Raw genomic sequence first — 27,287 nt, 5'->3', positions numbered from 1 at the left:
AGGAACTTTAGGAAAAACAAACAGTTATCTTTATGATTTTCTTTCAACTGCCTGAACTGAGTTATTTAGAAAGGCTTTTTGGAACTTATCAACTTGACACAAAGATTTTACAATTATAAGTAGCAGAGCCAACGGTTTTTCAGAAGCATACTGAAACAAAAGTCTTCACTGCGTATATATGGAAACAACACACAAGTAAAACTCATACTATTACAGAGTATCTTCTTCCTAACAGGAAACATAGGATAACACCTCTCAAGAATAATCCCGCACGTGCAGTCCCTACGTTTTGAGAAGGTATGCAATTTCCTGAGCATTTCCTGACCCAAGGTTTGCATGCTGAAAGCTGAACTGCCAAACATTTTTGAATTTTAATAATAAATCTCAAGCATCGTCTGAACATGCTACCCGAGGAATGCAATATTCTCCAAATACTGAGTTTTTCTAGTGAGTGCAAATATAATGAGATGGTATTTCCAAATAAAATTTCAAAACAAACAGGTCATACCTGATGGCACTGTTATGCACTGCGGTCATCCCAATTAGCTAGAGCTTTGGTTACACCAGGAATTCTGTGGCCATTGCAGAGCATAGAGTGTCTGACAGGTTTATGTCAGATTTTAAGCCAAGCATGCAGTTTCATTCTATTGATGCTTAAAGCAAAGGATAAAAATCATAAAAATCATGTTACCGAAAGCTCAGGAAGTTGTGCCTTGGGAAGCCTCTTTTTTTTATTGTCAACAAGCGCTAAACACATCCTTTAAAAATCAGGCACAACTTAAGATACTCCAACTGAATTGTAAACTGAAACAGTCAATCACTGTTCATTATTTTATTTTGAATATTGTCATTTCCTTGTTTCTTTTGCATCAGAAGTTTATTAACAAGAAAGGAAAGGGTTAGCTTCCTATCTTCTTCCAATAATTTGTTTCTTCTGCCTTGTCAGCAGAGGACAAAAACCACATAAACCCAAGAAAAACACAACCATAAAATCATATGTATTGCTAAGGCAGTTTGGGACAGGTGTTACAGAAAAGAATGAATACAAGGGGAATAAAATCAGACGCTGATGCCGGTAGGACAGAACTACAGCCGTCCTTTGATTCACAGTAGTCCACATCCATAGATGTATTTCAATTTCCAGGTTCAGTATCAGATACTTAACTGGAAATTGAAATCCTGATACAACAGAAAGGTGGAAAGTGAATACCCGAGGGTCGGACAGTTGGTGAGAAAAACATGTTAAGTGGTAAAGCACATCCAATTCATTGCCATCAGCGCTAGGGAAAAATGGCTGAAAGGAAGAAAATTAAGTACAACAGCCTTGCATCCTCTGCCTCGTTTTATATTTTCAAAAGAAAAACAAACAAACAAAACCCCAACCTCCCCCAAAACCCCAACAACCCGCCCATCACAAAATACCTTAACTTTTATCTTCCAGAAAAAAGGGACAAAGGACTGGGAGTTTGGGATAAGACCTTCCCGAAGACATACTTCCATAACTCACTTCTAAAACTCGAAGCTGAATTTATGAAGTGAATAAATTTACTCTTAAAAGAAAAAGGAAAGTGTATGAAAGCAAGCAATGTTGCATAAGAGGAAAAGGTTGTGTGGTAACATAAACGCTTGAGTAGAATATAGGGTGAAACAGAGTGCAGATGGTTTTATGTTACGTCCCTTCATTTTGGACCAGGTAAAGTTGAGCAGCGTTTCAAATGTGAGATATTCTCAATATTGTAATTAAAATTACAGCAACAAGAAAATCTATACAAAATTACTTCTTTTTAATAATAGAATATATAAAGCTAAATTACTTTAATGCCAATTATATTAGCATACTTGGTAGCAAACATTTTTAAATTAAATGTGCTTTTCAACTTAAACACTAACTGCAAGAGTGCAAAAAAATACAGCCTTATGGGCTGTTATAAGAAATAGCTCGAAGTTAGCACTTTACTTAATTATACAAAAATGTGATATGAAATCGATTTCTTGTGCGCTGTATTAGTGCCTTGCTTATTACAAAATATTTTGTATTGCCTTTGTCAACATAAATTAGACTTGCACAATTTTTTCTAAGAACACTGTTAAATTAAATTTAAAGTAATGCAAAAACGGTATTGCACTTATGTGCTTTGCAAGTGTAATACTAAACTGATGAAGTAAGCTTCTAAACCCCATTAAACCATTTTATTTCCTTTTTATTTTATAACAAAACTTTAAAAATCAAAACAGTTCTTAAAAGATGTCTTCAACAGTCTGCACCAAGAGCAGCTGAGCTATCAATTTGAAATAAAAAATAAAAAAGAACAAATTTGCATCCTGTCTAGAAAAACTTTAAAACCTGCAGCAACTCTTTATTCATTAAAAATCAAACAGCAGAGAGAATGCTACCAGCAATTAATTTTTGGCACGCCTTGCATTATCATTTCAAGGTCAGATTTCACTGGCCATGCCTCAGTGGGAGCTTGGTTTCGAGGAGATCACTGAACACCACTCGCAAGGGAAACATCATTAAACATGTACTTGGAAAACTGAAATTACTCGCAATAGCAACAACTGAAAAACTCTGCTAGCCTGCCTCGACTCATTTACCCTCCAGACAGAAGCAGGTGCCTTTCAGTAAGCGTTCACAAGCCACCAGATATACCACCGACAGAATACTTGAGTCTACCCTTAATAAAAGTTTGACCTTCTGACCACAGATCCAAACACCGGTTCAGTCCCGACAATGCCAGATGGGAACACAAAACCAGTGACCAATACTTCTGGGAAAGATTAAAAGCAGAACACCTAAAAGACAAATTATGCACCAAGGGGGCTGGGGGAGGAGAAAGGGCAGACACTCCTGGCCCCAGCAGCGGTCTTGACACACAGGATTACTACAGCACGTGTATAACGTGAGGAAACCTGATCTCTTCGAGATCAGCAACTGGATACCCAAACACTCATGCCACAAGCTTAATTTTCCATCTCTAGCAACTTTTTTAGGTTTTCTCCAAAATCCTTTCCATAAACTTTGAAAAGTTCCTTAAAAAAAAATAGTAGGTTGCTTCCCTCCCCATCTTTAATTGGAAAAACGAATCTCGAACTCTACTTCTTGGATGCTGATATAATTTTTTTTCTAACTTCCAAACTACTTCTATTTATAATCTATATGACAATTTTTTTTGTTTTATTTTTACTCCTAATGTAATTCTCTGAAACAACTGTTAAGATGAAGTAGCTCTTTCTCTCACCACAACCTATCCTTACGATGCAGGGGTTTCTAAACAGTAAGGTGAATTCAGGTTGCTACAGGCATCCAGGTAGCTGGTATAATTTATGTACCCCACTCCCATGACTGACTAAGACCAACACATGACTACGATGCAGAGACAACAGTTTGGAAAAAATGCATTGAAAATAAGTGGCCGCTTCTTTGCAAATGATACCTGGCAGAAACATACAGTTTGGCCTATTTTTTCAAATTCATAAAATAATGCAGGTATGGATTTTTTTTTTCCTTCATATCTATTGTAATGCACTGGGGAGAGAAAATAGTTCTAACCGTCTGACCAGTTATTAAAGATACTATAACAATGTACAGAAAAATGTTCCAATAAGCTGAAACCAATCTTTTTTTTTTTGCAAAGCTATCAGAATATTTTTCTTGAAATTGAGAGATATTTCAACACATCTATGTGTTTGTGTGCATATACACAGTTTTAAATCGCAAAACAAAGGTTTCTCTATTTCTTTCATATCTTTTTGTAGAAAACATTGCCAGCAACACCTATGAATGGTGACGGACATTCGCAAGCAATTGCTGGAAGCAATCAGGGACCACAAGATTTCAATTCAATACTGAAGTCCAAACAAAGCTAGATCTTTTCCTGTCCTTCAACACAGCAGAGAATATTGTTCTGCCTTCTTTTATTTCCCTTTTTTTTTTAAAGCAACTAAGCAAGAATGACTGATTTTGAAACATGTATTTCACCATGACTCCTTCAGGAACTGTTCATGTTGGTTTTTCCCTCCATGCCTCGGACAATTTCCATACAAAAGGCCGATGAGAAGACATCCTACCTCTCATTGCCACATGCTGTTTCCTGACCCCAGCCTTCAAGGATGAGCTGCCCCTCGTCTACTACCGCTACTCAGTTACAGCACTGCATGCCAGACTTTCAACGGCACAAGAGCAGCAAGGATTTGCAAGGGACAGGTTGGTTCTCATGTCCTGCAGCGCCTTGATCTCTTCCCCAGCTTTCCAATACAGTGGATCTTAGCTGCTAAATCTGGGTCTCACCACGTTAATCTCCTCTGGTCTCTTCAGCCCACATGAGTCTCTACCCTGCGCATCTTCCCCTGAAGGACCTGGGAAGCCAGGAACTGCCTCCTCACATTAGTGGTCTCATGAAGGAAGGAAAAGAGTCCACCGCCTTGCCAGACAACATGAGCTGAACTACATGGCCTAGAAGCAGCTGGGAGAGGGAAGCCCCCATTTTTATTTTTAAATAGGAAATGGTGTCCTCTTGTATAAGGACTTCAGTTGATGCTGACATAGTAGAGGACGGGGAGGAGGGGTTTTGGTAAGCGAACGCTGGCCTCACCACTTCTGAGATTTGCTCTGTCAGTGTGTAACTGTCAAGGGAGCAGAAGGATCCTTCAGACAAAGCAAAAGGCCTGAGGGCCAGCAGCTACAGAGGATGCAGTCTGTTAACTCTTAGCACACACGCAGCAGTACCACCAATACCAATCCAGAGATTGCTATAAAGAAATTGATTTAAAGGTGCTCCAAGAACACCACAAAAACAGCAACAAAAAATTTAGGGATCAATGAGGTAGACACTGACTATGCAAGTCCAAAAGATAAAAAGTCACAGGGAAACAGACTTGGTCATGTCTGGCTTTACATCCAAGATCTAAATAGGAAGGGGAAAGACGTGTCTACGACAAAAAAACTTCTGTAGCCTTCTCAGAGTTGGAAGGCTACTTCTTCTAATGTGATTTAGCTTACAAAACAAATAAAGGTGAAGCTTGCTACACAGAAACCTGCTACACATGCTTTAACTTAGCTAATAAACGTCATTCACAGACTAATGCTCTAAAATGTGCAAACTCAAGCAATTTAAGTTTTTGCATGTTTTATGCATTTTAAGGAAAATAATTCTCTTTTAAATGTCAAAATGCATTTTTTATTAGTTTTCTTTTTCTCCAACTGCCAGCAGAAACTTTCAAGTGAAAGAATTTGAAGGATTTTCTTGTCTGTTGTTATTGTTTATAGCAAATTATATGCACAAAAGCTGTATTACAGTAAGAGAGCAAAACCAAGTATTCAAAAGTTAAGAAATGCCACCTCTGAGATATCAGTAACAAGCTTAATTCAATTTTCTTATGCATATGCATTATGACATTATGTTTAAACACATGATTTTCCTTAAGGCAACATGGAAAAATCGATACATAAAAATATAATGTCACCTAATGTAGGCGGCACAAGCTGGAAAAAAAGCAATAAATGCAGCTGTGTATGTAATTTTCCTGTATTCCTTGTATACAGCTTTTAAATAATCAAACTAGATCACAAAAGGCGGATCAGAGAATGGACATTACTGACAGCTGTAGGAAAAAGTAAGTGCATCAGTATCGGTATCTTACCATATGAGCCCTCACACACATTTTGTACGTAGAAGCACATAGTCCACTAGGCATTCATCAGAGAACATCCTGAAAGGTTTGCCTGGCCTGTACGCTACTGATGTTTGTCGTAATATTAGCTTCACAACCTACCATTTGATTCAGCACATGCTAGGGTAGTTTATCTATCAGTTTTCTGTACTGATGCAGTCACACTACAGGAAAAGTATCCTCAAGTTGCTCTGTAAATGTGAAAAAAGGCCAGTTATCCTAACTCTAACAAACCGATCTTGCAATTGCAGCTAGGAAAAGCTTACACTACTGCTTTAAAATGAAGAGAACAGAAACACAGGCATACTAAACAGATATTAGGTTATTAGAAAAGTGTTTCTGGTTATGCATATGATTATGGTTTTTTAATTTTCTTGTATGTGATTCAGATCAAGTATTTTGAATTTTCAAATCCTTCAAATATGGGAATAGTGGGTTGTTCTACCACACCACAGGTTAAGAAAAAGCAGCAAATTCCAGGATGGCACTGAACATTACTGGAGGGTATTTTTGTTTTGTTTTGTTTTTTATAGCACACAGAAGTGCAATTCCTTGTTTTTATAGATGATAATTTGATTTTTCCTTACATATACAGAAATCTAACAGTTCTATTACTTCAGAATTAAAGCAAGTTTACTATAAAACGTATTTTATCAATATGCAGAATATCATAATGTCAGTGAATACTGTCACTGAAAGGCAGGATTTGACTGATATAGAAGATGTAGAGCCTCTCTATCAGCTATTGCAAAAATAGGTTCCCACTGAGAAGTTAAAAAAGAAGCACAAAATACTGTCATAAAAACCAGCGTGCGCACACACACACACACTGTTAGGAAGACAACAGAAAAAGAACAATCGCTTCTCTCCAAGCTATTATAGGAATTAGTACACAGCTAACAGGCTACTTGGTTCAGACTGGAGAAAGGACTCCAAAAGAGGAGCCAGTCTGAAGAAGGGCTTGAGGTTTCAGAGTTTTCCTAACCGACAATAACTTAAAAGCTACCAAAACCAAAGCCTCTCTCTTCTAGTATATTCTAGGCACCTCTGCGGCCAGCTTCAAAGGAAACCGGGTAACTATTTCCCCATTTCAGTCAGTATACAAAGCCCATTCGCTATATATTAGCCGAGCTCCAGCAGAGAAACAACTTGACAAGTCAGAAACTGAAGCAATATGTGTCAAAGAGATTGAATTCCACTTTCATATTACTACAGAAGAAGACACTGCATGATTATTGCTTGGAGCATGTGGTTTAGGGGATAATGCTAGCACCTTAACATTGAGGAGTAATGGAAATTGTCTGTCTTGTTCTCATTCTTTCTGAGACAGTCACTTGTGATATGTCTTGTTACACTGCCAGGTCATTTCTCTCTTCAGGCTCCTTAAATATCACCTGTCCAAGTTGACAATACATCTCTCAAATGATGACATTATGCTTTGTCCCTTGCTAAATAGCTAGACACTCACTTTACCAAGGATGAAAAGTTACACTTGCAGAAATTAAAACATTACAGGCCAGCCACTATGCTAGAGCTCTGCTTCTCAACACTGCCAATCTGCAAGGACGCTCAGCCCCCCAGCATCAAGGCATCTTACTCTGCAGCAGCCCAGGCTCATGTCCTCCTTTATGTTCTTATTCCTCATAAAGGAGGCTACTTGTGACATGGCTAAATTCAGAGATGGATTCAATTGATTAAAATTTCAAACAAAAAAAAAGCATATACAATTACTTCCACATTCTTTTAAATGCCATCACATCCATTGAGAGGAACTTCTATTACAGAAGTTGCACTGCTTTGAGTACCCCATTTTCTCTCGCCAGCAATTATTCCGTGCAGAAAACAACTCAGCAAATCCCTGCTCCAAAAAATAGACCTTCAGCACCAGAGACAAAAGAATTTCTTCATGAGCTGTCAGTACTATGTGATACTTAACCCTCACTACAAGCCCACACCAGCCGGAGTAAGGCACAGGATGAAACACAAAAGGACGGTGAGAGTAACAGTAGGATATTTGCAAACAGATTTTTGCCATCCAAGATTGAAACACCATATTGTAAAGGCTACAGGTTTTTTGTAGTTGTTGTTCTTCATTACAGTTGTTGCATATTTGTTTTCAACCATGAGTAACTGTCTAGACAGGCAGAAGGAAGGATGCCCATCACACCTCAGGGCCTTGCACAGAGATACCGGTGCAGGACGGCTGCTCTTCAGAGGCTGGAAAAAACACATACGGGCACATGTGTGTCCACTGACAGAATACGTAAAGCTTCCAAGAGATTAATTTTAGGAGAACAAAGTGTATAACGGAAGCATCTGACATTTTCTAATTTAAGTCTGTCCACAAGGCAGACTTTCAGAGTGCGCTGAAAAGAGAGCATGGCTTCCACAGAACCTGCTCCTCATGGGATGCAGCAGCCCAGCTGAAGCCTCGCTCCTTGGAACCCACAGCATATCCATTTCCAAGAGATCTTTAAATCACCTGGAGTCATCACAGAAATCGTTGTACAGACTCAGAGTTCCCACCTTAAACTTGCAAATCCTTTCTTAAACACGGAGACAGTAAGCTGATTTGTGAAGGCAATATTGAAGAGTGGTAGCACTTTTGTTTTCACTGTGGGAATCAGATCAAATTAACACAGGGAAAAAACCCTAAGTTTGTGAACTGACTTTATTTAAAGCACACGGCAACTAGTAAATTCAGGACTAAATAATTCACAGTAACACATAAAGATCATGTTTATATATGTTTATTGATTTCTATACAATATTACTGTTGTATATATTTTTCTCTCATTGTATAAACTATGGGTATACCCTCTGAATATGCCCATCAGGTAAGTGACAATGAGAAATGTCTACCATCTTAATTTGTCTTTCAAATATGCATTCACCACCTTTTCCAATAACTGCTAGGCAAGATAAGTCATATCTACGAAACTTTTTACTTGTTTCTTTTCTGTACAGGTTCTTATACTATATTCATCACCGTATGATCTGCGAATCTTCTACAAGCACGTTACCCAATGTGAATAATTTCTACAACATATTATTCGTTCCCTCATCCATTGTTTAGACAGAAACATCTGTATTTTTGCTTCTAACTTTTAAATTGTCTCTCACAGTTGAGGGGAAAGAATAGCCAGGGTTGGAGGGGAGGAGGGTTGTGTTCCAAAAAACCAAAAAAGCTGAGCAACAGAAAAAGAAAACTTGGTAATGGCAACCTAAGAAGTCTTAGAGGTGAAGTGGCACACACGCACACAAAAGGGACATGCTCAACTAGCATGATCCTTAATTATGGCCATTTAGAGAATAAGAGAGAAGTGGGATAAGGCAGCCAAAGGAAAAAAAAAAAAAAAAAAAAAAAAGAAGTATTTCAGGAATAAATTGATGTCCACTGGTTTCTATACAGTATGATCGCTGCATTCTTCCCGCACTCCCCCCCCCATCCCTTACTGTATCAAGTGAACACCAAGAGTAGACTCTGCATGGACAGACACAAAGAAATATTGGTCACACTAAGAGCTGAATGCAGAGCAGTTGTACTTGTTTATTTTCAAGGGAGGTCCCTCCACATGACCATAAAAATTACATCAGTAACAAAATTTGTCACCAAATGAATAAAAATTTATTCTCTAACATATGATCTTCATTGTACTAAATTCTAATTACAAACTGTTTATCTGTGGAAAGCATTCAGAGAGATAAAACCAAGATCTCATTGCAACCAGCACAATAAAAGTAAGAGAAGTGTTTGCTCTGAATAAATCACATGAGGTAAATGAAAATGAGAGAAATTGCTGGGGAAACATGAATATTAACCCAGCTTTCTAAATGGCATCGAGACGCAAAGTGAACTGATTTGTCAAAGGTGGCAAAACAGCCACCAACAGAAAGCAAGTTTCTTGAATTGCATTTCAGCGCTATCTTTGAAGGTCATTACTTTAAGGAAGTATGGTGCAATTGAACTAGTTTACTTATTTATAATCATCTAAGCTGCCACATGTTGTAAACTGTAAATACTGCACATCGTACTCCCAGTGGGTGCCCATGCTCTGACATTTCAGCCTAGTAGAGTTCATTTTGCAGAGAAAAGAAGGTACATTGTTGAATGTATTTTCACCAGTCCCTCACATTGAGCATAATTCTATAAAATAAAGGTAATAAACTGCAAAATGTGTGCTTATGGTACTGTTAGTATCTGAAATGTTTAATTATCTGAATGATAATTAAGCATATTGCCACTTCCAAGAGTAATGAAATAGCTTTCAGCAATTAATAATGACCTGGGAAACAAACTGCATAAAATGAAATAGTTCTAAAAGGTAATACGAAATGAAAAATACTAGTATACAAACGGTAGGCTGTTTATGCAGTGGGGTTAGAGATGTGAAACAAGGAAAATAAATTTCAGCCACATGAGAAATCATTGCCTAAAATCTCATCTGCATCTCTAAAAACAGTATTAATTCTGGTCACGTCACACCTCCTTAACAACAAGATTTTGTTTCCAGATTTTAAGTTTCTGCCAGAATTCTTTTATTTTGGTTTCCTAATCCTCCTGACAGTAACCTCTTGTACAACACCGTACCTTTAATTCTATGGAACAGGATGCTACACAGATTTGGGGAGGGGTTGGGGAGATGTGGGTAAAAGGCTTGGGTCAGAAGGAAAGTGATTTGGCAAGCAATTTCAAATATGCACCTTCAAAAACTTTAAAACATTCTCCAATACTAAGGAAAGGGTGAGGAATTTTGCTCTGGTTTATACAGCCAAGGACTACAGGAGCTCTTTTAGTTACAGTGCCCAAGTGACAGCCCTGATGGTCCACGTTGTGTCAGCCCGTACCTAGTGCCTGAGCCCCTCCTTTTCCCATGCTGTACATATGGACTACTCTAGTTTTATCATATTACAGCTGGCTTACCTGAAACATAGATTAGGAGCACTCAGCTCAAACCACTGCAAATTAGTAACCCGATTCTTTTTTGGAGTGGTTTTTTTCTACCACTTTCATAATCTTTTGCAATTTGCCAGCTTTATCGTAGTTACATTTTCTTTATAAATGACATGGAACTGTTCCTGATAGGACCCAAATAGAAATGTTCATTCAATTAATCCATAAAAACAGGTTTAGATATATCAGCCAGTTCTTCTCCATTTGAGTTGCTTTTATTCTGGTTTCTTAATAAAAATGTTTTATGTCAAATTAAATGCATTAGAGAAGAACAATATCACCTTTATTAACCAAATCTGTAATCTAATTTTAAAAAAATCAAGTTATTCTGACAAGATCAGTATTCCATAAACCTGTTGACTCTCTCTAATTATATTACTTTCTTAATTCTTCATTAATCAACCCTTAAGAAAAGCTTTTAATTAATAGGGTGATCCTGATCCTTCATGTCAGTATTTTTAATGTTTGTTTTCAGGTCATCTGGAATTTTCCAGGGCTGCTCCAGATTTTTAATTTTTATTTTTTTTAAAGCAGCAAACAAAACCAGGTAACATTAAGAGTCTTGACAAGCCATTTTAGGATTCCGGACCTACCGATCACCTGAGGTGTAACTTGACATCATCTGCTGCTTAATACACTCCTCAACTTATTGTTATAATGGAAGCTATTTCATTATCATAACGTACAAAAGCATCACCTGGTCCATTCCCCCTCTCGGCACCAGCAGGAGGATTTACTGAGAAATAAAATGAAGAAAGTGAAATTCACTCAGTTCTGTCTCACACAGTCTAAGTTCAAATTAGGAGGAGAGAACTATGCTGCCCACTTTTAAAATGAAACAAAGTTGAAAAAATTAAAAATACAAACAAGAATTAAATGAAAAACAGATTCATCTAGCAGAATAAAGCCCAAAGAATCAATGTTGATAAGAACCAGGGCTTTTGGGAAGCCTGTCCTAACCTTGGGAGGATGTTAATCTGAACTTTATCCAGATCTCACACTAGCATGAATGACACATTTCTCTGTAATGGCTTTGGAGGAGAAAGACATATGGGGGACAGAGAAAGAATAATGAATGCGTCTGGGAAATCTCATCAACATCCCTCCCCCCCAGCACACGCTACTGGCACTGCTTTCCTCTTCCACCCTTCCACATCACCACTCCTGCTGCTCACAGCCCTCCCTACCTACTCCACGCTACTCTGCCAATAGTGCCAAAATAACAGTGAAAAATCAGTGTGCTTCCAAAACCGTGCATTGAAGTCCTGCAATGACCAGAACAACTTTCAAAACCTTATTAAAATTTTCCCTGCTTAAATTTTAATAGAGTGATAAATGAAAGTACAATAAAAGCTAGTCCTATAACAGTTCGTTTTATTTAGGTACTTACCAATTCTCAAACACTATAGAAGTAATACTGCACTCCTAAACAGTTGAGAGACCTTAATTATGAAAGCAAACTAAATTAAAGTATCAACACACTAATGAATCATACTAAAAAATTATTTATTTCAGTTGAAATTAGAAACAGAAGTCGCAGTTCAAAAAAGAGTTCCAGTCTTCTGAAAGGGTAAGATTATCTCAACCTGCAGTCATGTCCTTCGGAAGCAAACACAGACCAAAAATCTGTGAATATCAGTCCCCAAACTCTGGAGAAGCTATAATCAGGCTCTGAGTTATCTGGCCCGGGTGCACTCAGAGCATTTTCAAGTGCTGCAATATGAATTATTGCCCACGTCCATTCTTTTACAACTGGAATGGGTGCCGTGGATTAATGTACTGCAATACATTTTCTTGCCACAGACAGTGCTCCTCTCGGAAGTGAGATCTATTGACTAGTTACACACACTTTGGATAAATCACGACGGACTCGGTGCTGCAGCACGCTCTGCTCTGGGAAAAGCTGCCGACCAAGCCGCGGTGAGACAGGAGATGGAGGAATCACTTGCAAGGCAGGGGAGCTCCGGGTGGGATTGGCACCTGCTCCTTTTCCTCCCCAGCCGAAGTGGTATCCCGACCTAGTGTCCTTCGCCAGAGAGCAAGCCACTAACTTCAACTGAAGGACTTCCCTCAACTTGGTGGACTTTGCACTAAAGCCCAGACTGGCCAGCATGTTAGGTGCCAACAACCACAATCACATCTTGCTGTAGGTAACTCGTCCTGCCCTACCCACTGGCAGGGACTTCAGAAAGAAGGCAAAGGAAGAGGTCACTGCACACAACAGAGGCTTTGAGAAGTGGGTGGCCATGCTAGAGGAACCCACCTACCTAGGTCTGCTACCCTAGCCGCAAGTGAAGAGCATCAGTGTGATTAAATAGCCACAATGTGATTTACTGCTGAATATAGAATCATATGATCCTATACAATAAAGAACCAGCCATGAACAAAGCTTATCCCAAAAACGAAGCACGGGATAATTCAGGAAACCCACGTCTCATTGGATAACATGGCTCTCGCAATGTCGCAGGAAGAAAGTTAGTGCAGAGGGAGTTCGCAGCTGCAAATACCAAAATAATGATACTAAGCAAGGCTGAATATAGCAAACAAAAATTAGTTGAAAACTAATTTAGGGGAGGTCAGTGTCTGAACTTGCAGTTTACTGCCAATTCAACTGAGTCATCAGCACTGTGCTCCTTTGAAAAAGAGGATACCATGCTTAATTTACACAATCTGACAAGAACTGCAGTCTGCCTGGTCTCCTGCTAGGTAACTCAGCTGCGCTACGGTCCTTTCTTATGGATATAAGCATCATTAGGATTCTATATGTGGTATGGATATCTGAACAGTGGCAAGTAGTACAATAAGCAGAGTATGGTTGCATGTGCCAGCCGATGGTCCAAATCGGATTGCTCTTCTACAGGGTGCTCTCTCAGTAACAATTCTGGTATTCAATCCTAAAGGGAATATGATTAAGTTCCTTAGTCCAGACTTTCCCCATTGTTTAAACACCTTTTTTCATAGCCAACTGGTAAACCTATATGGAACAAGAGGTTGGTGCATTTGGTATCTGCTAGCGAGATCTTAAATGTTTCCAATTACTACCTGGCCAAAAGCCCAGGAACAGTCACCAGTGCCAAACACATTTGCAAAAACAACAGCAACTTATAAATATTGGTGTAGTGTGGGCCCTTCTGCAATGACAAACGTAAAATGATTTTTAAAAAGCATCACATTCATTTAGTTACAAGTTGTTCACCTTTAGTTTATTCTAATGAAGTGTTCAACTTGTGAGCAACAAAACCATGAGTAATAAAAACGTAATTTAAGTGCTCAAAATGTATTTAAGCTCCTCTTTAAGCTATATTCTAAGTCTGTAATGATATCTACTTTGATGGAAAAAAGGTAAAGATTCTGTTTGAAACATTAAGATAACTGCTTTGCTGTAAAGATAAATATTTTCTCTGTCCACTTTTAAAAAAATTTAAGTGATTGAAAATTACACATTTATCTGTACTTTTATTAACTTTCAAAGGTTTTAATAATTTAAGATGCACTACTGCAAGAGACACAAATGAAGAGCACAGCTTATCCATTCAGTGTCGTATTTTCCAGAACCCTCCTGTGATGTTGACTGTACCCAATTTTACAAGCCCACTGCCTCACATACCAACATCCTAAATTCTCACGTACAGCACACAGCAAAGTCCCCATCCTGAACCCTCCACCTCCACTCTGCAAGTGTAAAAGGCAAATAAAACCGACCGAAGTAGCTCTGTATGCACTGCACATCGGCACAAGCAGGTTCTATACTGCACTGCCCCTTTCACTCCACTCATTTTTAAAATCAGATACAATTTTTATGTAACCAGAACAACATTTTAGTTCTCCAGATGGCCATGCAAGGTCACTTTCTCAAAGGCAACATCGCTGGGGTCCCTCTGTTAAAAATCCCAAGAAAATGAACAAAAAACTTAAGCTTGCTTCCCCCCCAATGTTTCCCCATGTTTTGCCTCTTTTTTTTTTTTTTTTTTACTAGAGGGGAATTCAGCAGTATCCTGTATTCTGTGTACATTGTTACCAAAATTAATAAATGTGCAAATTGTAAACAAACATTCTGCGCTTGAAAAGGGCAGGCAAAAGGGAGCCCAGCTCCCAAGCCTTCAACTGCAGGCGATCATACACCAGCACTGCACCGCTGAACCAGCATCTCTGCTATTGTGCCTTGAGGCTGATTGTTACCAATACCTAGATCTCTGTGACGGATAATGATTTTGAACAACAACAACAACATAATAATAATAATAATAATAAAAAAATATTGTTCCATTCTCAGCTCTGATAAAGCTATAAAGCTTCCCCTCCCCCTTACTCATTTTATTATCAAAACCAAATAATACAGGTAACAGTTTACTAATATCAAGTCATTTGGAAAAAAACCCCAAAACACCCAGGACTTTTTCTCCAACTGCTCTACAATTCTTCATGTTTTACTGAAAATCACACCCTTGCACTGAACTTCAGTAAAGTAGCAGCGAGCAATTCCACTGTGTACATATATTAAGCTCTGGACAGGCTGAACTATTGACCTCCTTTGCCACTAAAATATCAGTTAATCATAAAACTGAGCTGTGAGCTGTTACTCAGAAGCAGCAGCCAATGTAAGAGAGTAACTTCTAACTTACAGTTGATAAAGCATGCTAAGTGGACAATTTTAGAATAGCATATATTTTCTACACCCCCCCAAAGGAAAGGCAATCACAATGCAGAGGATATGCTCAGGACAACACGCCCCAAAGCCACAGAAAACAGCCTTAAGGATTACTTCTGATTAAAGTGCTACCCTCTGCCTTTGGTTCTGGTCTTAAAACGCTTGAGAAGTGAATAATCTGAGCAATGACACTGTGCAAGAGGTGTAGCCATACTGAAATAAAGCCCAGGTGCCCCGCGAGGATCGAGGGGGAGGAAGCAGCCTCCAGCATCAGCAGCTTGAAATGATTTGTGCCTAACCACACGCAGCCGGGTACACACCACCACGCTCTGCACTGATTTCAGCTGCGCTTAGAAATGGAAATACAAAGCATACACCTGGCTATTAAGGAGGATAGTGTCGGAAAATAATGTTTTGCTTCACATGTTTTAGTCTTACTTCAGCCATTTAAAAAGACTCAGTGGTTTCATATATTTGACTACTCAGCACTATCTTTAATTGCAGACTGATAAAACAACATGCAAGTTTTCTAGCTAAATGCCGTCACTCAGCTTCAGCGCAGGACAGATTACCTGGGAAATGCCGAGGAGACAAACAGGCTGGTGGAGGACTTTTAACTAGCAGAAGAATTATCTCTTAATTAGAAAACAATTTTGTTTAGCATTAGCGGAAACATTTACTAAATGAGTCACCAGACACTGGTTTTGCTGTGAGGAAGACGGAAAATGATCTAAATACCTAATAATAAAAGTGCATGTCTGATACCAGCATAAATACAATCATCGCTCAAATAGTTCAGAAGTAGGATACATCTCCAACAAAGCACAGGCCACCTGATCAATAATATGCTATTAAGAAATGTCATGAAGTTATAAATACTGAATGAATTATAGAAAAAATATTTTTCAATCTTCATTTGAAAACAATGCTAATATTTGCTTACATATTAAATAAACAGAAAGCAGAATACTAACCTATTCTTATTGATGTGTCAGTGAGTTTGCTGTTGTTGCTACTTGGAATGTAAACATTAAAACCTCATCAGAACCACATTTGCTAATGTGTGCTTTTTAATCCATATAGAGAGCAGTCAAACTTCATGCTGAAAATTCATTTATTTCCCGCCACTCCATTGGACTCTGAGCAGATAATCAGTTATAACTTGTTTCAGAGTTTGAACTAATACGTACAAAACTTACGGAAAGACAAAATTGACAAAGAACATCGACAGAAAAATAGAGTATCTGTCTGAAAAGTAAGTGATCTTGTCAGAAACAAGAATTAGGAATAATTGAAGAATCTCCAGAAGATATTGCTGCAGAGATGTCATCTAACACGGCACAGTAAATCACCTGCCAGTCACTCGTACAATGCCAGCAGCAGCAGAGACTGCAGGGTGAGCTCTTCCATTATTAGCTTTACCTTTTCTTATAAATCGTCTTTTTGGAAGAGACTAATTTTTATGTTTATAGTTTGCCTTTTACGAGTGAAATATTTAAAAAAAAAATTTGTATTGACTTGGGCTTCCAGTTATCTTACAGAAGCCTTGGGAGAACACTGTGGAAAAGGAAGGTCTGTCTTTATTTTCCAGGCAGGTGAGGAGGCAGCAGGGTGACCTGCTGCTCAACCTGGTGCCGTCCCTGACTCATCTCTGATGCTGAGCACAATCCTTCAGTCTCCACAACCCCTTGCTGACTCACCTTTTTCTAATTGAAACTGGTTAATAGTAACATTTATTCACCTTCATTTTCATGGAATAAGAAGAATCAGTCTTACTGCGAGGTAAACAATTTGAAATTTTATTATTTTTAAAATAACATTGTCACGGAAGTTCAGATTTTTTTTCCCCCAAGTATTTTTTTTGATCTGCTTCATTTCATACTGGATTAAATTGAGTTGAAAATTTGTCTCAAGCCAGACTAGATTCTGGTGCCTTATATGCGAGTGTTAAGTTAAAAACAAATTAAAAATAAAATAACACTCACAATAAGGTTGTTTCTCCTAACTGGCTTCTAAAAATACATTACATAAATCATGACTTCCTTTCTTCTCCTTTCCCATTAAAAAGCTTTAGTCTGTCACACACTGTGTAAATGAAATTATATTTTTTCAAGCACTAGGAAAAAGAACCGGAACATTTGGGATTTGTTAGTCTCAGCTCAGTCTCTTTAAAATAGAAGCTGTTTTCAAATTCCTACTTTTTCAGAACAATGCCTAAACCAATTCAGTACAATAAATCAATGATGAGAACTTGAACAGCTGTCCCACTGAGGTCTGTCACCAACTTGTGAAAAAAATATTTAATTTATATTTCCATTTTATATATGCATACATATACATGACACATGGAAATCTGCAACTGCAGCTCTTCTTTCTTACTATTTTAGTGCAGCTTTGAATAGATGGTTATCGGCACTCTTTGCTAAATCTAATATAGTGCAAACTTAAAAATACTTTAAATCATGCCCTAAAAATCCTGAAATTAGGAAAAAACCCACACAATTTAATTTTCACTTATTTGCCTCCCAGTCTGATTTTCAAATCTATAATTTTTCTCCTCTGCAACTACGAGACATAGGCATTATCTTTCTTCTTATGAAAGCTGAGATTAAAATAACTTTAAGTACCCCTTTTTTTTTTTTTTTTACTAGAGGGGAATTCAGCAGTATCCTGTATTCTGTGTACATTGTTACCAAAATTAATAAATGTGCAAATTGTAAACAAACATTCTGCGCTTGAAAAGGGCAGGCAAAAGGGAGCCCAGCTCCCAAGCCTTCAACTGCAGGCGATCATACACCAGCACTGCACCGCTGAACCAGCATCTCTGCTATTGTGCCTTGAGGCTGATTGTTACCAATACCTAGATCTCTGTGACGGATAATGATTTTGAACAACAACAACAACATAATAATAATAATAATAATAAAAAAATATTGTTCCATTCTCAGCTCTGATAAAGCTATAAAGCTTCCCCTCCCCCTTACTCATTTTATTATCAAAACCAAATAATACAGGTAACAGTTTACTAATATCAAGTCATTTGGAAAAAAACCCCAAAACACCCAGGACTTTTTCTCCAACTGCTCTACAATTCTTCATGTTTTACTGAAAATCACACCCTTGCACTGAACTTCAGTAAAGTAGCAGCGAGCAATTCCACTGTGTACATATATTAAGCTCTGGACAGGCTGAACTATTGACCTCCTTTGCCACTAAAATATCAGTTAATCATAAAACTGAGCTGTGAGCTGTTACTCAGAAGCAGCAGCCAATGTAAGAGAGTAACTTCTAACTTACAGTTGATAAAGCATGCTAAGTGGACAATTTTAGAATACCATATATTTTCTACACCCCCCCAAAGGAAAGGCAATCACAATGCAGAGGATATGCTCAGGACAACACGCCCCAAAGCCACAGAAAACAGCCTTAAGGATTACTTCTGATTAAAGTGCTACCCTCTGCCTTTGGTTCTGGTCTTAAAACGCTTGAGAAGTGAATAATCTGAGCAATGACACTGTGCAAGAGGTGTAGCCATACTGAAATAAAGCCCAGGTGCCCCGCGAGGATCGAGGGGGAGGAAGCAGCCTCCAGCATCAGCAGCTTGAAATGATTTGTGCCTAACCACACGCAGCCGGGTACACACCACCACGCTCTGCACTGATTTCAGCTGCGCTTAGAAATGGAAATACAAAGCATACACCTGGCTATTAAGGAGGATAGTGTCGGAAAATAATGTTTTGCTTCACATGTTTTAGTCTTACTTCAGCCATTTAAAAAGACTCAGTGGTTTCATATATTTGACTACTCAGCACTATCTTTAATTGCAGACTGATAAAACAACATGCAAGTTTTCTAGCTAAATGCCGTCACTCAGCTTCAGCGCAGGACAGATTACCTGGGAAATGCCGAGGAGACAAACAGGCTGGTGGAGGACTTTTAACTAGCAGAAGAATTATCTCTTAATTAGAAAACAATTTTGTTTAGCATTAGCGGAAACATTTACTAAATGAGTCACCAGACACTGGTTTTGCTGTGAGGAAGACGGAAAATGATCTAAATACCTAATAATAAAAGTGCATGTCTGATACCAGCATAAATACAATCATCGCTCAAATAGTTCAGAAGTAGGATACATCTCCAACAAAGCACAGGCCACCTGATCAATAATATGCTATTAAGAAATGTCATGAAGTTATAAATACTGAATGAATTATAGAAAAAATATTTTTCAATCTTCATTTGAAAACAATGCTAATATTTGCTTACATATTAAATAAACAGAAAGCAGAATACTAACCTATTCTTATTGATGTGTCAGTGAGTTTGCTGTTGTTGCTACTTGGAATGTAAACATTAAAACCTCATCAGAACCACATTTGCTAATGTGTGCTTTTTAATCCATATAGAGAGCAGTCAAACTTCATGCTGAAAATTCATTTATTTCCCGCCACTCCATTGGACTCTGAGCAGATAATCAGTTATAACTTGTTTCAGAGTTTGAACTAATACGTACAAAACTTACGGAAAGACAAAATTGACAAAGAACATCGACAGAAAAATAGAGTATCTGTCTGAAAAGTAAGTGATCTTGTCAGAAACAAGAATTAGGAATAATTGAAGAATCTCCAGAAGATATTGCTGCAGAGATGTCATCTAACACGGCACAGTAAATCACCTGCCAGTCACTCGTACAATGCCAGCAGCAGCAGAGACTGCAGGGTGAGCTCTTCCATTATTAGCTTTACCTTTTCTTATAAATCGTCTTTTTGGAAGAGACTAATTTTTATGTTTATAGTTTGCCTTTTACGAGTGAAATATTTAAAAAAAAAATTTGTATTGACTTGGGCTTGCAGTTATCTTACAGAAGCCTTGGGAGAACACTGTGGAAAAGGAAGGTCTGTCTTTATTTTCCAGGCAGGTGAGGAGGCAGCAGGGTGACCTGCTGCTCAACCTGGTGCCGTCCCTGACTCATCTCTGATGCTGAGCACAATCCTTCAGTCTCCACAACCCCTTGCTGACTCACCTTTTTCTAATTGAAACTGGTTAATAGTAACATTTATTCACCTTCATTTTCATGGAATAAGAAGAATCAGTCTTACTGCGAGGTAAACAATTTGAAATTTTATTATTTTTAAAATAACATTGTCACGGAAGTTCAGATTTTTTTTCCCCCAAGTATTTTTTTTGATCTGCTTCATTTCATACTGGATTAAATTGAGTTGAAAATTTGTCTCAAGCCAGACTAGATTCTGGTGCCTTATATGCGAGTGTTAAGTTAAAAACAAATTAAAAATAAAATAACACTCACAATAAGGTTGTTTCTCCTAACTGGCTTCTAAAAATACATTACATAAATCATGACTTCCTTTCTTCTCCTTTCCCATTAAAAAGCTTTAGTCTGTCACACACTGTGTAAATGAAATTATATTTAAGCAAGCGCTAGGAAAAAGAACCGGAACATTTGGGATTTGTTAGTCTCAGCTCTCTTTAAAATAGAAGCTGTTTTCAAATTCCTACTTTTTCAGAACAATGCCTAAACCAATAGTACAAAATAAATCAATGATGAGAACTTGAACAGCTGTCCCACTGAGGTCTGTCACCAACTTGTGAAAAAAATATTTAATTTATATTTCCATTTTATATATGCATACATATACATGACACATGGAAATCTGCAACTGCAGCTCTTCTTTCTTACTATTTTAGTGCAGCTTTGAATAGATGGTTATCGGCACTCTTTGCTAAATCTAATATAGTGCAAACTTAAAAATACTTTAAATCATGCCCTAAAAATCCTGAAATTAGGAAAAAACCCACACAATTTAATTTTCACTTATTTGCCTCCCAGTCTGATCTTCAAATCTATAATTTTTCTCATCTGCAACTACGAGACATAGGCATTATCTTTCTTCTTATGAAAGCTGAGATTAAAATAACTTTAAGTAGCTTTAGAAGGAACAGCATATAAGAGAAGTTGGCAGCGCTTAATCTTCTTGGTGCTGGCCACGCAACAGCACTGTAAAAAATTCAAGATTTTTTAGAGTGCGCTGCTAGATTCAGCAGTGCATGATTTTGCTGGTGGTAGGTCAAAAATGGAGAAAAGAAAACACTCTATTAATATTTGCTATTGTATTTTAGGAGTTGTCAGAGATTCTGGCAGGCCACGCATATCTGCTTGGAAAAAGAAAAATTACCCAAAAATATACCACATTTTTTGTAAAATTCTATTTCTTAAACAGATTCTTTTTCTATGCAAGTACCTTTATGTGCAAGTTTACTTAAAAGTACAAGTGAAAATATGAAGGTGAAAAAACAGGCGGTTTGTTCTTTCTAGAAATGATAACGTCTCCTTCCTCGCGTGAGAAGTAAAATGTTTTCTTAGCTTGCTAACATCCCGTCTCCTAACCTACCCTCCCAGGGTTAGCAAACAGCAACCTGGACAGTGCCCGGGCAAGCAGGGGACGCAGCAAATCCATATTGGCCTAGACACCTGGGGATCCTGTGGGTGCCAAGGGAACCCTTGAGTTCTGCTACAAGTTAATTAGAGCCAACACGCCTGCCAACCAATTAAATCATTAAAGAGTTTCGTTTGGTTGTTCATTTTTCCAAAGCAGCACTCACCTGCACATTTGGTCCTGGTGATGAGCGGTGGTCCTGGCTGTCCAGTCCCACCTTCGCCCGGTCTGGTGAGCAGCACCCGAATCTCATATTCGGTGTCGGGGTCCAAGTGCCAGAGCTTGTAAGTTGGTGCATTGACGGCATGGGTTTCGGTCCAGGTCCCAGATGTCATTCGGTACTCCACTTCTTTCAGGATAATGGGTCCGTCCCCAATGATTGAGTTGGCATTCAGCTGAATGAGCAAGTACGTGGGCCCAACGCCCAGTAGCTGCGGGGGTGCTATCGGCCGAGGCGGCTCTGTAGGGGAGACAAAAGAAAAAGCCAGCGATGAAACAAAATCTGGAAAACCCATTAAGAAGAGGGCTCTTTCCACAGAAAGTTGTCAGGTTTTGGTCAGCAAAGATTTCAACACTCGAAAGCAAAATCAAACTGATATCAAAGAAGAAGAACTGGGGAGAATTTCAGCTGATGGACGTGAGTGGTGCGCCACTGGCATCTGCCCAATGCTATTTTTCCCATTTAAAAATCACAGCTAGGGACCACAAAATCCTCTCTGATTTATATATTGCTGCTACTTAACAGTTTTTCTGAAAAAAAATATGGGTTCATGCTCATTTATATAATTTACTATAGCAATAACTTGAGATTTTCAGAAACGTTACTTATTTTCTTTTATTGGCAGAAGCCATATATGTACTTTCCATAAAGAAACAGTTGCAATAGTTGATACACTAGCCCTGCACAGAATATTCTTAAAAATGACTATCACTGCAGTTCATTTGAAACCCACGAGATGCAGTTAGGGTAAAAGATACAGATGCCTATTGCAGGCATTCAGAATACTCCGAACTGAGCAAAGCTGCCAGAAGAATAACAAAACAAAGATGTAGGGCAACGACACGTAACATTATTTTATTCTTCAGTAACTTACTACTGATTTAGAAACTCAAACAAGAGGATGTACGTTAAGGCCTTTTGTCTTCCTCTGTTCTCATCAGCTTCCGCCTAAGTATTTCAACACAGCTGCAAAGTGAAAAGGTAACAATGGACCAAGCGGGGAGATGAAGTCCCCCTTACCCTGAGAAATGTTACGTCGAGAAGTAGCACATTGCCTCGGCGTGATTTATTTTAAGAAACAAATCACAAGCAACATGTACTTTTCTAATAAAATGAATCCTCTGATAAACACGGAAGGTTCATTTTCATTCCAGATGGCTCATATTTCAACTAATTTGTTTCAGTTAATTAGGCAACAATGCTAAATTCAATGCACACAGGGGTTTCGCACAGCAGCGATGCAGAACTAACAACGCAGCAACTGAGCAGGTAGAGGGATCTCATGGCCAGTATATTAAAAATAACATTTAAACCCAGACCATAACATTTCCCTAGAGGAGGGCCCTTCTCATCATCGCTCCCCCCACCCCTCTGCACAAGAGAAGCTAGGACGCAGAAGCACTGCACATATTCTGCCTCCCGGGAATGACCCCACCAGTGGCACTGACAGAGCCCGTGGTGGGGAGTGGTGATGGAGAGACTCGCAGAGGGCCTCCAGACCTCCTTTGACATCCTACCCTCCCTGCAAGGTGAAGTTCAGCTAACGACTCCCCGGTTCTCTACATCCAGCAGTAAAGTTTCCCCGCCAGATACCAGAGCTGGCTCCCAACAGTGTATTTACCAGCTCTGTAAGCAACCAAGTTTCCCATGTTTTGGCACAAAAGGATCTCTTGCAGACTTCTTTCTAAATTAGCTGTATCTCAAGCCACTCAGTTTGTAGACCAGGGAATCTGTGAACGTGCAGTAGTGGCTGCAAGCGGAGCTCATTTTCTTCTCCTGGAGTGAAAAGGTGAACGCTCCAAGGTGTTCCCGTTTCTGCTTCGGGATTTACAAAACTCTGGAAAGTATCTCAATTAATTATTAACATGTTTTACCCTGTTTTGGCAAGAAATGTGCATATGAACTAATTTAGATCCCTACCTGCATCAAAGCTCAGAAATGCAGCTGGGCTTAATGAGGGCAGTTTATTTGCTGCGGAACTAACACATTAAATGTCAACCTAATGAATTCTAAGGTCAGTGTATATTACGGCAGAAAACATAAACGCTGATGCAGTGTATATTACGACACAAAACATAAACGTTGATGAGCATGATACACTACCAAGTCCGAGTTATAAACCTCTAAAACATAAAGCTATGTTTAAACGTATACGCTTTGATTAAGAGCACAATTATCACAAATAAAACCTCACATTAATGAGACTAATATACCATTGCATATTAAATTTTTATGTTAAGAGGTAAAGTGTATTCTTATATTAGCATATGCATTTTGTTTTTAAGCTCTTGAGGACAAGGAGACTTACTTATAAAGTCTCTCCCAGTTCCAATAAATTATGCATGAATTTTAATTAGTTACCAAATGAACAAGTAATTGTTCTGCAGCATTATTAATATTCTTCATAATACAATATACTATCAGAACCAGAGGTGAAGTGCAACCAGAAATCCCAAAAGTACACTAAGTATCAACTGAAGCATGCAATCCCAATATACCAGAATAAACTTTTCTGATGTTACCCAATTAACTTTCTATTAATTATTCTCATTCATTACTCTATAACCAGATGCATCAAATATTCCCCAATTATAATTTCAAATCACATAATTTCCTTTTATATATACAGCAACCCGAAACTTTTACGGTCTAAAAATTGCCATTGATAACGGAAAGACAGAACAAAGCCATTATTAACGTTTTAGTTGCCATTCCCGTAGCAAATATCACACATATCAACAATACTCCTCTTTCGGTGGGTTTTTAAACAGAATTCACATCCTTCAAGGAAATGATGTTGCTGGCTTTTCACTCTAGCAATCTGGGTCCACCTAGTAGTAATGAACACACTGTTTCGCAGTGTCCTAAGAAGTCAGTCAGTCAAAAATGAAAAACCTCTTATATGGCCAGGGCGGGGGGGGGGGGGGGGGAGGGGGGGTTTTTTAAAAAAACCAGAGAGATATGCATCAGAGGGAACCCCAAAGAAAATCACCCTCTCAGAGGTTTGGTCTGGTTTATGAAGAATATAAAAACTCAGCTTCAGTCAGGCCAAGTGAGAGCTTTAGAGTTCAGAGCTTGGATCAGAGGCAGCGCTGCAGGAAGCTGAGGGTCACCACTCACCCATCACGGCAGCCCCTGTCCTGCCTGGCCCTGCCGAGGCACTCTGTCTGCCGACAGCCGCTACGGCGAATGCATTTTGTGGCTTCCAGTCACCCACACCCGCAGCCAGGTCAGGCAGCACGGTGACCTCCCCCGCTGCCCTGGTCACTGCAACCAAACCAGGGAACTGTACCCTTTATTTCTGTCAAAAAAACCCCCACCTTCCTCAATTATTATGAGCAGATGTGGCTAAGGCACACAGTATTCCTAGCAAGCAATTTTCACTGAGCACGGTTCCCCTCTTCTCAGCCACGAACCCTCTGTGAACAGCCATAAAGGTTCTAAACAACATTTTATGAAAAAATATTTCAACCCATGGATGGTTTAACAACTCATCAGTAGAATCACAGTTCCAACAGGTATTGAAAACACATGTGCTAAACAGTTTGAACAAAGACCCTGCACGGTGAGTTTCATTTCTTCCTTTGCTCAGCACAAACTTTAGAATTCCTTTTCCAGTGTGACTAGTTTAATTACTGGCTCATTTTCTGACTATATTTTTTAGCCACTGCTTAAAGGTGTTAAATCTGATGAAATCCCTTCCAGTACACATGGCCACTAACATCTCTGAAAGACTATATGAAAAGAACACTTGCACATCTGCAAGACATTAAAGAAATGAAAGTATTTTCATGCATAGCATTTTGCAGTATTTGGCCAGTTCTGGTTTTGACATAAAATGCCCACAGCTAAGTTAATCAAAAATTAAGACTGACATTTCATCAGTACAAAGTTCCCATTCTGCTGAGCTACTAGCAGTACATTATGCTCACATCAGTATGTATATGACATTATATATTAAATGTACTGTGATGTTTAGGCACCAATGACTAGAATAAGCACGCAGCATCAACCCCAGCGATAAGTCTTACTACAGTTAAGCAGTTGTGTCATATTCTTAATATTAAATATTGTACGCAAATAATTATGTATTCATAGACAGAAAAAACAACCAGAGAAGGTCACTAGTGTTATTAGTACAGTAACTAGTATGCATAGAACTTCCTACATTCCTAAGTTACATATGCATACTATGTTGCTTAATACTATTCACCCAGCCTGGGTGACAATAGCTCTACTATGTTGCCCTCCAAGACTAAACACCTCCTAAATTTAAAATAAAGGAAGGGAGTTTCATTAGTATCTTAGTGGTAATCATATACTGTTAATGGTCAGTTCAAAGCCGGGGGGGGGCGGGGGCGGAAATCAAACCAAACCAGAATCCTACAAGTTGTTCCACTTTGGAGGAAAAACTGATACTGGATCCATGTTTGATAAAATCTTATTTATTTACATGAAGTCATGTTTTTCTGAGCATAACGTGTACCAGTCACAGGAGACTGTTGCCTTGCTCACAGCAGAAGGGTTTGGGGAGGTGGGGAGGAGAGGGCTGGTGACCACACAGCCCGACCATGGAAGATCAGTGCACGCCTTCATTCTTGCCACTCTCTGTCCCATCCCTGCCTCGTACGGAGCCTCCACACATTAATAATACCCTGCAAGCTCCCTCTGCTCACACACGCAGTGCGCCTTCCCTCTGGTGTCGGCACGTTCAGCCTTCTCTGTCAAATACCTTACATGAAGCTATACAGTTGGTATGCTGGTGGGTATCAACAGTTTAACCATAAAAAGCTTAACTTTTACAAGTATAACAAAACATTCGTTCATTAAAAGAAGCCAAACATCAGCCTCACCCCTCCAGAAATTTAAATCGGTATGTCTTAACTACACAATAAACTATCAAGAAAGCAGGTAAATCAAAAGAATACAAATTTCCTTTAAAATTTTTCATAATTCAGAGAAACAAACAGACAAATCCAAATAAATACAGCTAATACTGGATGTTCCAGGGAGTACAGTGGAGGTGCCTCCACAAATGTCTCAAGACTGACTCCGCTCCCACCTAGATCAAACTCATTTTCTCTTCCAGGGAAATTTCTTGCAAAGCTGTTTAAGAAACGTCTGCACATTTCTTGCAAGTACTCTGGGTTTCTAGCTGAGGTTCAGTGCCTGACCCGCATTGGCTATGTGTAGTCAGAGCATGATCTTTGCCATATGAAGCCCCCTGGGACCAGGGGCCCTAGGAAGTGCAGTCTGGGACACCCAAGGTTTCTTGAAGGAGCCAGGGCATACAGGCCAAGTGGAAAACCCCTGCTTGCCAGGAGCTGGCCCCGTGCAGAA

General features: G+C 38.8%; 1 protein-coding gene across 1 annotated transcript in view; it reads right to left on the bottom strand.

The window, feature by feature from the left end:
- The window catches only part of PTPRK (protein tyrosine phosphatase, receptor type K), a 340,206-nt gene that overhangs the window by 155,116 nt on the left and 157,803 nt on the right, over window positions 1-27,287 (bottom strand). Inside the window, exon 6 of the mRNA XM_019472633.1 lies at window positions 21,894-22,187. Coding sequence (XP_019328178.1) covers window positions 21,894-22,187 — 294 coding nt within the window. The remainder of the gene's footprint in view (window positions 1-21,893; window positions 22,188-27,287) is intronic.

Source organism: Aptenodytes forsteri, unplaced genomic scaffold (assembly GCF_000699145.1).
Source record: "Aptenodytes forsteri isolate BGI_AS27 unplaced genomic scaffold, ASM69914v1 Scaffold82, whole genome shotgun sequence".
In the NCBI taxonomy this organism is placed as follows: Eukaryota; Metazoa; Chordata; class Aves; order Sphenisciformes; family Spheniscidae; genus Aptenodytes; species Aptenodytes forsteri.
The sequence above is the reverse complement of the archived record's forward strand: the minus strand, read 5'-3'. Positions and strand labels throughout refer to the sequence as shown.